At 42.4% G+C, this 14,232-nt stretch overlaps 1 protein-coding gene across 3 annotated transcripts in view; it reads right to left on the bottom strand.

The window, feature by feature from the left end:
• Positions 1 to 14,232, bottom strand: part of LOC137169497 (kelch-like protein 29) — a 219,093-nt gene that overhangs the window by 60,944 nt on the left and 143,917 nt on the right. For all 3 annotated transcript variants that reach the window (XM_067572720.1, XM_067572723.1, XM_067572721.1), the window contains 4 exons: positions 12,875 to 13,013; positions 6,399 to 6,595; positions 4,054 to 4,166; positions 2,393 to 2,539 (listed from right to left, as the gene is read on the bottom strand). In XM_067572720.1, the coding sequence (XP_067428821.1) occupies positions 2,393 to 2,539; positions 4,054 to 4,166; positions 6,399 to 6,595; positions 12,875 to 13,013 (596 nt within the window). The remainder of the gene's footprint in view (positions 1 to 2,392; positions 2,540 to 4,053; positions 4,167 to 6,398; positions 6,596 to 12,874; positions 13,014 to 14,232) is intronic.

Below are 14,232 nucleotides of genomic sequence, written 5' to 3' on the forward strand. Positions count from 1 at the left end.
AATCAAAGAAAACTGAAACAGCTCTCTTTCTTTCATTCAGTCCCTTTGTGTCTCATAGCAAAGCATTATTAACGCTCAAATGCTCTCCCTCCTGTCTCAAAGCGATGTCCAGGCTTCGTTTCCTGGTGCTATTGGATGTTAGTTGACAGCATAGCGGAGAGAGAAAATTGCATATAATTTACGCAGCGCCTCCAATATGCCACTTTTCCACTCTATAGCCTGCAGCTTACATCCCCACAGCACATGCACGGACACACAAACACGCAGACATGCATACGCTCGTTCTCAGGTGAATGCGAACGCACACGAACTTAGCTCCCGGCTTAAAGCATTTCCTTCCCCTCGCCTAAGTTTTTCAGCAGTGCTGTGACATTCTGCCCTGACATGTCATTAAAAAGTGTCACAGGTTCTGGGGGAGTGATTTCTTCTGCGCTCTTCCTTCAAACGGACAGAAGGGATGGAGGTGAGGGATGGTGGGAATGATGAGCTGCTGCTGGACCATGCGTGTAAAGTCAGCCCTCAGGGTCACCTAACCTTCTCCTGTAGCATGATGGAAGCAGCCTATTCTCTCTCTGCTCTCCTCCTCCTCCTCCCCTGTCTTCACCGCAGGCGCCAGGGCTTGCTAGTTGTTTTTTCGGTCACACATGGGCAGGAGATTTGAGCTTGACCGAGAGCTCAATCACATCTCCGCTGCCTGGATGTCATAGCTGTGCACAGAGGCACAAACCGATGAATATCAGATTAGAACACAGGGCTCTTTTTTCCCCATCCCCCTCTCTTCATTTCTCACCGTCTTCCTCTTTTCTCAATCTCTCTTCGCCCGTTTCTTGTCTTCCTGTCTCGCTCTGCTTCTTTCTCTCGCTCCAACTCTCTTCCCACTTCTCCTTTTTTCTCTCCCTTTCTTTTCGGAGACGGGTGACCCGGGTCTCTTGTCTCAGGAACCAGTGCGGTAGGTTGTTCAGACAACCGGGAAAATGTTCCATTTCTTTTTTCTTCTACTTCATCTGAGTAACTCACCTCTGCACCTCTCCATTAGAGTGTGAGATTGCAGGAATCCGCCGGACTGAGCTGGCTGGAGGTTTTTTTCGACGCAGATGACAGGGATCGTATGTCCTCTTAAAAACTATGCAGTCTTGTTGTGGTTTTTCGTAAATTTGCTGGACCACCGAGTCAAATTTCCTATCAGTCACCCCATAAATTTCAATTTTAGTGGATTTCTCAGTAGGGGTGTTTGATAGCCGTGTCATTAAAACTTCTTCAACACAGTTTCTGTTTTAGTACCTATGTAAACCACTCTTCTTTCACATTTCTGACAGGCATAACCATCGGCTTTCAATGGTTTTTCCTTATACTTTGTGTTGCATTCAATACTCTACAATCCTTCACTACAAAACACTCAGTAGGCATGATGGATTTCACCATAATCTCAGAGTGCCACATATCAAAAGATAAATGCTAAATGTTTAATCCAAAAAGGTGAAAAATTCAAATATTGACGTATATGCCTCATAAAAGCGGGTGCCAATAAAGTTACATTGATTGCAGAGGTCTGCACCGAATCTGATCCAGCTGATATAAGGCAGTTCTCCCCCTTGCTGTTTGATGAGAAGACATTACTCTGAATGGATGACTCTTCCAGTGATGGATCGCTGTAATTTATCTGATAATCTCACCTCCATTTTTAAACAGCCATAAAATACTTTAAAATCACGAGCTTTAAATTCATGGTTTTGTGACGGAATCCATAAAAATCTCATGACCTGAGGTTTTAACCGCTGGATGGATATCTCTCTACGACGCGTCCTATTTACCTTTTCATGAACGTGAGCTTGAGTTGATGCTCTGACCTTGACGCTTATCGATTCCACGTTTGTAAAAAATTTGACCTGCTGTACCTTGCTGTCAATACCTAACTTAGGGATATAACCTTTGAGGATGATTAACAGCCTCTAGAAATAAATCAAACCATGTTTAGGGAACAGAAAAAAGGACGGAGAGTGTCTTGTGTTTTTGTGTTTTTTTTATGCGGTACAGTGTCTCACAAACAAATTAAGTTTAACTAAGAATAGAGCGCATTCGAAGGGCAAGGCACTCCTGGGATTATGAACAACTGCTGTGTTAAGCTGCATGTGCAGCACAAAGTTGATGAACACTAGCAAGAGAGAACAAGGAGTCACTTTTCTGGTTTTTCACACTGTGTACCTCTCAGAGCAGACAGCAAGGGTCGATAGAACAACTACACTAATACGGCTGTCAGTGGTAACGAGGGTTTTATCTTTTTTTTTTTTTTGCCTCGTGATACACACAATGTGTGCCCATTTTGGAAGTACACTGTAGTGTCGGAGCAGAGCAGACATACACTTCACAAACACACTCAGCTGCCTTTTATTACCTGCACTCTAGAGTTGGGGTCCTGTTTTATCCATTTGATGACGGTCTCATAGACAAGCTCTTCAGCCTTGGTGTTGAGACTGTCGTTGGATAGATAGGCCACTAGATCCTCCTTGGACACGCTCAAAATCTCTTCCTGTCCTGCCACCTGAGGAATTATGAACTGGTTAAACTCCTTAAATGACACATAAATATGTTTCCATAATTAGAATTACCAGCATCATCTCTAGAGGTGAACTCAGATTATTTTGTAATTATATGAAACACTTTCACAGACCAGCATGTACAGTAGATTTGATTGTTTGATTTGATTGTTATTATATGATTACGGACTGCTGATTCAATCCTGCAAAACCACATATAATGGTAGGATTGTCATTCTACACAAAGATGCATTTGTTCCATGTTAAAACTGACACCAAAATCATCAGCAAGTTTACATCATGGTCTCTGAGCAATAAGAAAGTACAGTCAATTTGACATTTTGGGGGTTGTCTTGTTTGCTTTCTTACTATGAGTTTAATGGAGGGTTGATATTGAAACTGGCTGTGTACCCAGTAACAATGTTTAATGCTGTTTAATTTACATGTTGTGTGTTCTTAGCCTGGCTTGCTGATGTAAGCACCTGGTAAGTCTACTGTACATTCAGGAAACACTTGGTTTGGCTCAGAGTTGGAGGGTGTGTGGATGGACTCCACTGGTTCACTGTGACTGTAACTTCTGGAGTGCAGCGTGCAGTAACCAGGGATAAGATAGCATTTCATGGCAAGTAAATACCTCATAAAACGTCTCTCAACTCTCATCTCATTTTCTTTCTCATATTTCTACATGTGCTAAATACAGAAGATGTGACATCATGTGAATGTGGAGGTGAGCTGAGCTGAGTTTGTAATGTAACATGTGATTACTTTTGCTCCTGAGTAATTAGTCAAGTATTACTTTTTATAATATGTAGTGTGTAAATGCTTACATTATTCATGTAACTTGCACAACATCACCCATTTATCAAGTGCAAAAAATACATTGATTACTACTATTTAAAGCTTCCTAGATTTCCAACTTTAATGTGAAAGATGACTGAGTTAAACACTGGTTAAAATCTATTTATTGTCTTTGCTGGCTAATGAAAATGTTTAATTCTGTTTGATTCACTGGCTTCGGCTACAAGACAAATGGCTTTATTGTTACAAAAGAACATATACATTAACTACATCCTATGTGGTAAAAGCTTTAACCTGAAAGAAACCTTTTAATATTGTCACTGGACTAACAAATCCATATGACATGTGCTAATCTAAACTAAAAATGCATCACCTTTAATGGGCTTCATGTATGTTTTGCATCATATCCAACTAGCCATCACATTAATTTACTGACTACATCAGAAAAACTTTAGGAGTAAAATGTGTTTTCACACTCTGCAATATAAAGATTTCAAGTGTGGAGTCTCAAAAAATGGTAATACTGAGGTAAAGTTAAGTGATTTGTTCATTTATTGATCACTATAGATATCAATTCTAATATGGTTATGATTGCAGTCACATTTTATTGCCGTTTTCTGATTTATGTACTATTCTCTCTCAACTGTGAAGCCTTTTTGTAATGCTGTTCCTCAGTCTGAGATCGATAAATGGATTGTTTGGATGATAGATCTCTACCCACCTCGGGGAAGTTCTGCAGTGCAAAAGCTTTGGCCATGTTGTGGAGCTCCGTGCAACTCATGGCTTCAGCCATAGCCAGCACTCCTAGACAGTTAGCTGCAGTCAACTGTTTTTCTGGAGTCAATAAACAAGGTTGGAGAGACGGGGAGGGTGGGGGGGGACAGACAGACAGACAGACAAGACACGAGAGGACAGAGAAACCAATACAAGAAAGAAACAAGCAGATTGATTAAAGCAGGAATAAAACATCGTTCAGATATCCATAAAAAATGAGACATAGAGGACTACGGAGATGGAAAAAGCGGCTGCAGGTAACACCGACCCACAGCCTATCGGGGTGTGTATCTGCCAGAGACTAAGGTAGAACAAGTATAATAACTCAAAACAGCTCCGGGGACAAACAACGAGGGGAATCGATCGCTCACAACCTCGGCAGGAGGTGGTGGATGACAGCTAGTGGGATTTGGGATTAGCTGGGCCACTTTAAAGAAGTCCTGTCAGATCTTGGGGTCTCCTACACACATACACACAGCCGAGAATATATAAACTTAACCAGCGGAGAGAGGGTTTATGTTACCGTCTGTGATCTTTTTATAGGGTGCAGCAATTAAGGTGGTGTGTCTGTAATTTTAGTTTTTTAACACACAATGCTATTTATCACAAAAAAAAGAGGGAATATGTTGGTGGTGCAGTCCACACACATACACACACACACACAAATACACACACAAGCAGACAAACGCATGGATACACTGGGTCAGTGGCCACTGAAAGAGGCCTGATTAAACAAAAGCCATTAAAGGGAAGCGACGCCAGGCCTTTTATCACAAAAGTTTAAAAGTATTTCCTAAACAAATATCAACCAATTAAGGTCACCTAACATCTGCTAAATCACGACTAAACAAAAGCCAAACCAAAGACCAAATAAAATCAGCCTGCATGCTGCATCAAAGTGGGGGTTTGGGACTAAACAAAAGGCTGCCTGAAAATGACCCTCTGTTATGCCATTTGGGCAGATGAAGAGTTATTTCGCGGTGCATGCTTGCATAGTCAGAACATTATGCTGCACAATCCTCTCATCAGTTTCTTCACTACCAGACAGCCAGGTTTGCAATTTAATGTGTTGCATAAAATTGGGTTTTGTTTACTTAGATCAGCCTAGAAAAAGCCCCGCAATTGAAAATACCTCCCATAGTGACTGATATGTTAATAGCAGTCGGAAAATGGGAGATGTTGCTAATTCACTTCAAATCTTCTGATAATGAAAAAGTCATAATTTCTCACAGAGCAGCTGGCACAAAATAAGTGACTTAGTTTGTATTTGCTTGAATCTGAAGTTCTGTGAATAAAAGTCAAAGTGGTATAAGTAGGTCGAGGAGATGTTTGCCATTTCTCCTCAGTGTATTTGTTACAAACTTCAATAATATCTGACACAGTATCAATTTCTCTTTTCTCAAGGACACGCGCTCGCGCCTGTATTTCCTCCCTTCTAATATGCTGAAATGTCATGAATCTTGTCGAGAAAGAATGGATTGACGCCTCACTGGCAATGAAGTCTACAAATGGCTTCCCTGTTTTCCCCGTTTTTTTTTTTTTTTTTGCCCAAATCGAGAAAAACAAATCAATAATGTGGCTGCTGTTTCCCTTGTGCTTTCTTTTCACTCCTCTCCTGCCTGCCTGACCTTTTTGGTAACATGCACTTCCCTTGTGTTACCGATACCCAAAACAATTTATTAAATGGAATGCAAAACCTGACATTTGCTGCTTTTTGGTTGCCTGACCCACTAAAATCTGGAACATGCCATTTGATTTTCATGTGACCCCCACGGGCTCCTGAAAGACCCTCCCCTTCTTTGCTCCACTTTCCATACCTTGTCTAAGTATCAATCTGTTTTGCTATTTTTTCGATTCCATCATGGTTCAGGCCAGAAGATTTGACATTTAAGTGACAATTGTTCCGTGACCTTTTTATAAGTCTGCCCCCGTGCTTGGTCCTGCCCACTGGGACGAGATCTGAGGCACCGTGCCCGACTGAAAGCGTTAGCAGGCACAATTCTCACACGGCTGCTAGCTTTGGAAACATGACAAAAAGCAGTGTGATGTGCCAGAGTCAGGGAGGAAATTTAGGCTCCACAAGACATTCTGTAAGGCTGTGCATAGTGATGAAGCATGACAGCGTATGAAAATACACGAGGCTGTAGACACTGCATGTATCAGGAAAGGTCGCATTGGAATATCTGATGTAATAAGTATGCGCACACTTGCTGGCATAAGCACATAACGCAAACACACACACCCAACAACCCCCCCCACCCTACCCTCCCCGTCCCCTTCTGCTGTTCCTACCTAGGAAGGAGACACAGACTTTACAGAAGGTGTTGAACTGGAACTTGTTGGCGGCCTCCAGCAGCGTCTTGGCGTTGGCCGAGTCGATGACCAGCGATCCCGTGTAGACGAACTCAAGCAGCAGCTCTAGCACGTCTGCGCTGATGTTGCTCATGTTCAGCTCCAGCATCTCCCCGTTCCGCGTCTCCCCCGATGACCTGATCGATCAATGACGGCAGAGAGAGGCGAGTTAGAGAGATTCTGAGAGGAAAAGGTAAAAGAAACAAAAACAAAAAAGAAGAGGCAAGGGACACAGATACGTGTATGCTACACACAACACCTATAACACACCTGGGCCAGTACGAGAGTGGGGAGAAAATAAGAGAATCATTACACAATAAGATAAGAACGTAAAGTGAAAAGGGACAGAAACAGAAACTTTGAATGGTTTCTACTGTTTTTTTTTCTATGGGGCTAGCAGATTTGCAACTATAGTGCTGCATCTGAAACAAAATGTACTCTCTGAACAAAGATTAGGCAAACAAAAGTTATTGCTTTGTTTCAACAGGCATGCTTATCACGTGTGTTTTTCATGTATGCATAGTTTTAAAAAGGTGGACATGCATACATGGCAGGGTACATACTGTATGAGCTATCTGACAGAAAACAGAGAGAAAGAAAGTGACAGCACAGTTCATATATCGACACATGACATAATGCAGGCAATGCCGGTTAAAGCATCTCGTACTGGAGAGCACCCGCTGTTCGTGAGCCTACGCCGATGCAATGTGCGTGTTGGATATCAAAGCAGCGTATCCACTCCTACTGGCATGGTGTAAGAGGTGCCAGGGAGTGCTTGGATGAGCAAATTAAATAGAATATGATATCCCTTTCGTAATGCGGAGCCTGAGATGTGTGGGGAGCAGGGGGCCGCTTTCAGAACTGGGCGACGTTGTGACTTCACCGGGATCAAATGGCCGAGATTAGTTCACATGCAGGATCCCCCCGAGGAGGAATGAGAGCGTTAAATAACACCTCGCCACCCATGTTTAATGTCCCATGTGAAACAATAATCCACTCAAGGGCAAAATAAATGGAATCAAAGCCCCGCAGAACTCATGCCCCCACTACTATGTCTTTCTCCCCTGCGGCTATGGACATCAACAATATGAAAAGTAGCCTACATTAAGATGGATGGAGGCTGTTTGCTTCTGTCACTCATGGTAGCACAATGATAACGCTCTGTCTGATTCTGTGTGTGTGTATGTGTGTGTGTGTGTGTGTGTTCACGTGTGTGTCTCTTTTCCTTTTCTGTTGAAGCCAGTTTGTTGGATTAGAAATCATGACAAACAGTCAGCATTTAGTGAGACACAGACAGCAAAACAAACAAGATGAGACAGGTAGACGGAATGGTTAGAGTGAAGACGGAGGGGAGTCGATGAGGAGGAAGCAAAAAGGAGGGAGGCAGGGCGAGACAGTTCTTCCACAGGGAGCCAGCAGCCATCCTTCTGAGGGAGGGGTTGGGTTGTTCCATGACTGTGCCTTGGTCTTTTAAATAAGAGATACCCCCGCCCACCCCCGAAAAAAATCCACCATCACACCTAAACAGAGCCTTTGTCCCCGCTGCAATAATCATCAGTAGCCTGTAGTGTATGAACTGAGACATTAGTCGTCATTTAAAGCGCACTCAGGAGGTGAGAGGGGAGAAGGACATCCAAAAAAATAAAATAAAAGACAATGGCATTTGTCTCTGGATGGACATTGGCTGGAAAAACCAAGGTAGTTACTCTTTTTCCTCCTGCAAAGCAAAAAGCCACATAGTGTTATTGCCCTTTTTCCGCACAAAGCCCTGCAGTGGGGGCAGGTAGTAAGAAAGAAAGGAGGGAAGGGGAGTGTCGTTCAGGGTTAAAGTGATGGAGGGAGGTGGGGAGAAAAGAGGGGGGGGGGGGAAGAGCTAAAAATAAAAGAAGAGCATGCTCATCAACCTGGTCAATTAGTGCAATAGGAACCAGCTCGAGTGGCAGTTTGTTTTGTCTGAGCACTTATGTTATGGAAATGACTTTCTGGAGCTTCTAAAAGAGGTGGATATTTATGCTGCATCTGATTGCAGACTTGAATTTAAATAGTAGAAAGATGGAGGCAGGGAGGACAGGAGAGACAGAAGAGATAGGAGAGATAGGGCGAGGGGTGGAATGGGCGGGCGGGGGAGAGGGGGGGTGGGGGGGAGGGAGGGAGATGGGCACACTCAGGCAAAGAAATATGTTTGTGAAAAATGCACCACTTATTCAAGAGGAAGTCTTAAAATCAGCAGACTGTCAAAATGGTGGTGAGCAGAGGCAGAGAGGAAGGAGGGGAGAGGCAAAACACACACACACACACACACATACACACACACACTTTTCCTAATACATCTTTCAACCTAAAAAAAAAAAGGCCTATTTTACAGGGAATACATTTAGCTTGTTCTTACAAGACCATTTATTCTGCGGGAGTACATACACTACCAAGATATGTTAAGATAGAAGCTTATTCAGATGCAAAGCCTACACTGTCTGGGCTAAAAATGGCTTGCATTCATTACATGTTCTGTCACAACATGAATCAGGAATGAATTAATTGTTTGTAAAATAAACAAAGATAATGTGATAGCTTTATCAGATGGGATTCATGTTTTGCATGTGTTTGCTGCATTGAGGCCACGGTATATTTCATCCGAAACATCAGGCGTGATACGGGAGACGTCAAGGCTATCTAGCTTGGAACAAGTCCAGTTTGTGTCAGATGCTCTAAAGGACAAAAAGGACAAGGTGACAGGTGGAGAGAATAAAAGCCCAAACCTCCGTCCAAGTGTGAATACAGGGCCATCAGCACAAAAGAAAAACCTTAACATGGACATTGGATTGACAGAACTCTTGACACAAAAACTTTACCTGAAACTTTCTTTTGAGGAGTTATGACATAAAATGGAAATATCTTCAAAGCCAATATATAAGAGATTGGTGTAGAGCAAAAAAAATTCATCGTTAATTTTACAATTAAAAAAAAAAAAAAAAACCCTTACAGGGCTGAACAGTGCACTCAGCTGCATTGTTCACACAGGGCCGACACTGTAATGGGCTTTAACACAGCTCTCTACCCATCTCAAAGTCATAAAAAACTCTCTGAGTCACAAGCACAGGAAACCATGGGCCGACAAGAGAGAAGAAGAAGAGAGAGAAACAAATGGCATGAAAGCATGTGTCAAGATTCTGAGCTTTTTACATTACTGTGGTGCGGAGATGCAGTGGCCATAAATTAAATGCCTGCAGAGCACACTTATTGGAAAATCCCAAGGGGTAAAATGGAATTACCGGAGATGATCTGTCTCCCTGCTCTGTGCATCGGCCCTTTAAAGGGTAGGGTAATAGGTTTTTGGGTGGGGGCGAGGGCACACGTGTGCGTACATCTCAGAGCGGCATTACATCCTTCAGGTATCATGGGGGGTAAGATGGCAGGTTGGCTGAACACATACTGTTGGGGAGGCCTGAATACTTTCTGTGAGAGGGGCAGTGGTGGAAGAGCACACTGCAAAGAGGGAGACAGTAATGTTTTGTTGAAAGGTAAGATTTGGATTTTTTTCCAGAATAGAAAATGATAATAAATGGATGGAACATATTTCCTATAGCATTCCAGTGTAAAGGTTGTGTTTTTGTTATTTTAAGTACCATTTTAAAATGTCTCATGAGTCCTGTGGAGTATCTCTGAATAGGAAAATTTTCTAATTCTTTAAATGAATTTTCACAATTACTTTACCTTTGCTTGCTGCTGCATTTCCACTCATTGCCAATGAAACCATTCATTTCTTAAGTGAGTACTTTGGTTAGTGTGTGTGTGTGTGTATGTGTGTGTGTGTGTGTGTGAGACAGTGTGTGGGTAGACCATAGAAAAAAAAAGTGTAATGTGAACTCTCTAACCCTCCGGTATTACATCTCTACTTTCTCTTTGACTAATGGCAGCCTGCCTGGATAACACACAATAATTTTGTCCTTGCATCCTACACACACACACACACACACACACATATACACACACACATATACACACACACACAAAAATGAATACAGTAAAGCACACACGCACACACTTCGTGTCAAGTACATTTACACACACAAATTTTCAATATTTCAAGTACATACTGTACACGTACAACCTGGTGGTTTATAGCGAACTGACAGGGATGGCAGTGAAGCTGGGTGGGAGGATGGGTGGGATACAGAGCAAGGAAAGGAAGTCTCTCACTCTCTCTCTCTCTCTCTTTCTCTCTCTCTTATTTGACCTCATAAAGATGTGGACAGTAGCGAGCCACGTGCAGCATCAGTATAATTCCAGCCGCACTGGAAAAGTGACCTGAGTGGCACATGGGAGGCCGTAACTCAATGACAGACAGGCCTTTGGCAGTCTTTGCTCCTCTCTGACCGAGCTTGCGACACTCTGCCTGGCTGCGAACACCGCAGAGCTGTGACCAAAATGGTCTCCTTTTATCCCTTCATATTTGCTGCCTGAACTCACTTTTATTCATTTGTTTTTTGCTCCCTTTCTGTCCTTCCCTTGTCAACATTTCACTGCTGTCCTCTACTGCAACTTTCATTTCCATAAAGCCGAGGTGCCACATACCTTATAAAATCAACAGCAGCCTCTGTTGATGGCGTCATGTTAGCATAACACTAACGGTCATGACTTCATTAGATCAAACTACAGACGTCTTACAAAATAAACAATTGGTTTAACAAATCTATCAAATAACCTCCAGCGTGAAGTCAGCTGAGAAAATTTCTGTTTTAGACAAAATCTCATAAAAAATGACAGTGTTATGACAATAAATCAAAGTAGTTTCAGAATTAATTAAGCAATTAATGAGAATTTGCTCTATTAAACTGTCAAATTCAACAAGAAAAATCAGACAATGTAGGCAGCAGCAGGCATGAAGATGAGCTTGGTGAAATTCAGCCCACTCCTCTGGGAGCCTGGGTGTCTTTCAGGGGTCCTGTCTTCATGCATAAATGAACTGGCTATGTCCTGGATAAGAGGCACAGACAAGACAATCTGATAGACAGGTTAACCAGCATGGGGGCTTAAGTTCTCTCCAAAGTCACTGCATTCTCTCAGGAAGGTTTCCTGCTATTGTCAAGGTCAAAGAAAGTCTCTCTTTTTTATTCATGGGGTGTGTATGAGTGTTGCTGTCATGGAGATGAGTGGTCTTGGTACAGACGTGGCTTTGTGGCTTTTCTAACTCTGACGGAGTCTGTTCTCTCTCTGGTCTTCCTCACTCCATCCCCATTCAGGAGGAACAAGTGTATCTTGTTGGCGAGCGAGGAGGCAACGGTGGCTGATAAGCAGCTCGCCACTCTCTGAGGGGCTCGCTGTGGAGGCAGCATGGCTGCGGGGAAAGTGGCAAACTCCCCTAAGGCGTTCTAGCTACTGCTAGCGACTGTGTGTCTTTCTGTTTGTCTTTGTCTTTGCTCAGCACTTCATCCCTAGCCATGCAAAGCGAGTACAAACACACACAGTCACACACGCAAACACACCAAGGCAGCAAAACAACTTTGGGTCCAGGGGACTCTCAATCAAGCCGAAAATACCTGCAAGGATTTGAAGTAAGGATGAGGACATTAGGGATTTATGGTATTCCCTCTTCGGAAAACAAGTCAGATAAAAAGAGACATACTTGCGCTATCAGACTTTATACAGTCATACTCAGGCATGTACACACACACCTGGAGACACTAAAAAGCTGCCACACAGACACACACACACTTGTATGTAGACAGGCACGCACGGAAACAAAACAGCTCGTGAAGACAAAAAAATATGGAGTATGAAGGGCAGAATACTAGGGGAATACTTAGATCCACATCAAATGAATACATTAGTGGAGGGTGGTGTTAACCAGTCAAACTGGTGGCTCAGTAAGCTGTCTTAGATGTGCTTTTGTTTTGTCCTTTGTTTATGACTCTGAAATGTCTTTTTATTACACTAACCAAGATTTATTAGCATATGAAAAGGGTATTTTTCAGCAAAAACTCAAGAATTAGCAACAGAAAAATATGGTAGCTTGGGAGACAAAAATCCCTCTGCCCACAGAAGACAGCGTGGCTTTGGCGAATTACCACCCAAAGTGTAGAATGTATGATTCTTTTGTTTTGGCCCTTTGGTGAGTTTTAAAACATCCCCAGTCATGGAACATTTTCACTGCTCATTAAAATGGAAATGTGGTTAAATTGCCCTACATGGGGAGGAAAGGTAATGACGAGGGTTGACCTTTTTCTCCAGTTTCAGATACATTCATTTGAGTGGTAAGAGGAAGGAATGGCTGCTGGCCCTGTGCTAGGAACCAAAGTCTTCACACACCTGCAAGAGAGAGAGGGGAAGGGAAAAAAAAAAAAAAAAAGCGACACAAATGCGCCCTATGAAAAGAACAGATTGGATCAACAGCTGGTGGGAGGGGAGCGAAGGCAAACCTTTTCACCAGGTCCTTGAAATACAAGCTGCAGGAAGCTAGAACATTTTGGTGGACTTCAAACTCTTTTCCTTCAACAATAATTTTCAGGTCTGTAAACTCTTTCGCTCTGCGCTGTTGGTTCAACTCCTTCAACATCTCTGTAGAACAAGAAAAAGAAACAGACAATGCCACATTTTGGTTTAGAATTTTCTCTCTTCCATACATACAAAAACAGAACAAAACTGTTGAAAAGTGCAAGATTGTAAAAACACAATACAGTATTGTTGGAGTCTTAAGAAACAGTGTTCATTATATGATAGAGAAGAAATGACATGTACATATTTGATTGAACATTTCAGCAAAGGCAAAATGAAGTGTGTATATAAAACAAATAGCAGAGAAAGGTGCATGTAAAAAAAAAAAAAAAAAGAAATAATTAGCTCACATGTTCTATAATGTACTGTACTGAGGAATATGCAAAACCTAAAGCATGTTACTACATAACAAGAATATTCACAGTTCATGCACATGAGATCAAAAACACTTGTTTAACTGTATTTGACTTCTGTAAAAGTACACCGGAGCACTAGAACTTCAATGAAGGGAGCTGAATGAGATTCTCAAGTGTCCAAAAGAGACACTATCAATGCATTATTCATCCTGAAATAAAATTTTTTGGCTTCTCACTAGTGTCCTACGCGGTGTAGAGTTGACCTTCAAATATTGCTCAATGAGAAAACAACTGCCCCATATCTTTCTCTCTCTCTCACATTAAAATACTCTTCGCTCGCCCCTTGTCTTCCTCTCTGGTAAGACCAAAAAAAAAAAAATAGACTATAAAAACAGGGACAGAGCACAATCTGAGAAAACATGCTTGGAGCAAACCAATGTGCTGTTGAAGGCCACGGTACACAGTGAGTTGTATAATTTGGTGTAGAATCACCATGTTAGGCCTGGCCTTACTGTAGCGTTGGGTCGGAGGCGCTTGTTTCTCTGCGTCTTAATGAGGCACCATGAGGGGATGCTGAGAGAGAAAATCAGCGGGAGACTAGCAACTTATTCTACAGCCTTAGGAGGGATAACCAAACGCTGAAGGTTTGTTAATCTCCTATCGAGAACGCCACTAAAACAGAACACTAAGAGATTCAAATGGTAAGCTACAGGCACGGTAATGTGGGACATTATAATTATAGAGGAAGCCAACTTCTGTGGTGTCATCTTAGAATTAACAGAGCATTTCATAGCAACTGCAGCCTGTGAGGCATAGTAAACACTCATTTGCCGCAAAGCACAGTCTGCATTGGGTATGGGCACATATTCCATGCTGGGAGAAGATAAACAGTGGCCGCAGCATGGGGTATGTGATGATTCACACGA

Source organism: Thunnus thynnus, chromosome 18 (assembly GCF_963924715.1).
Source record: "Thunnus thynnus chromosome 18, fThuThy2.1, whole genome shotgun sequence".
Classification (NCBI taxonomy): domain Eukaryota; kingdom Metazoa; phylum Chordata; class Actinopteri; order Scombriformes; family Scombridae; genus Thunnus; species Thunnus thynnus.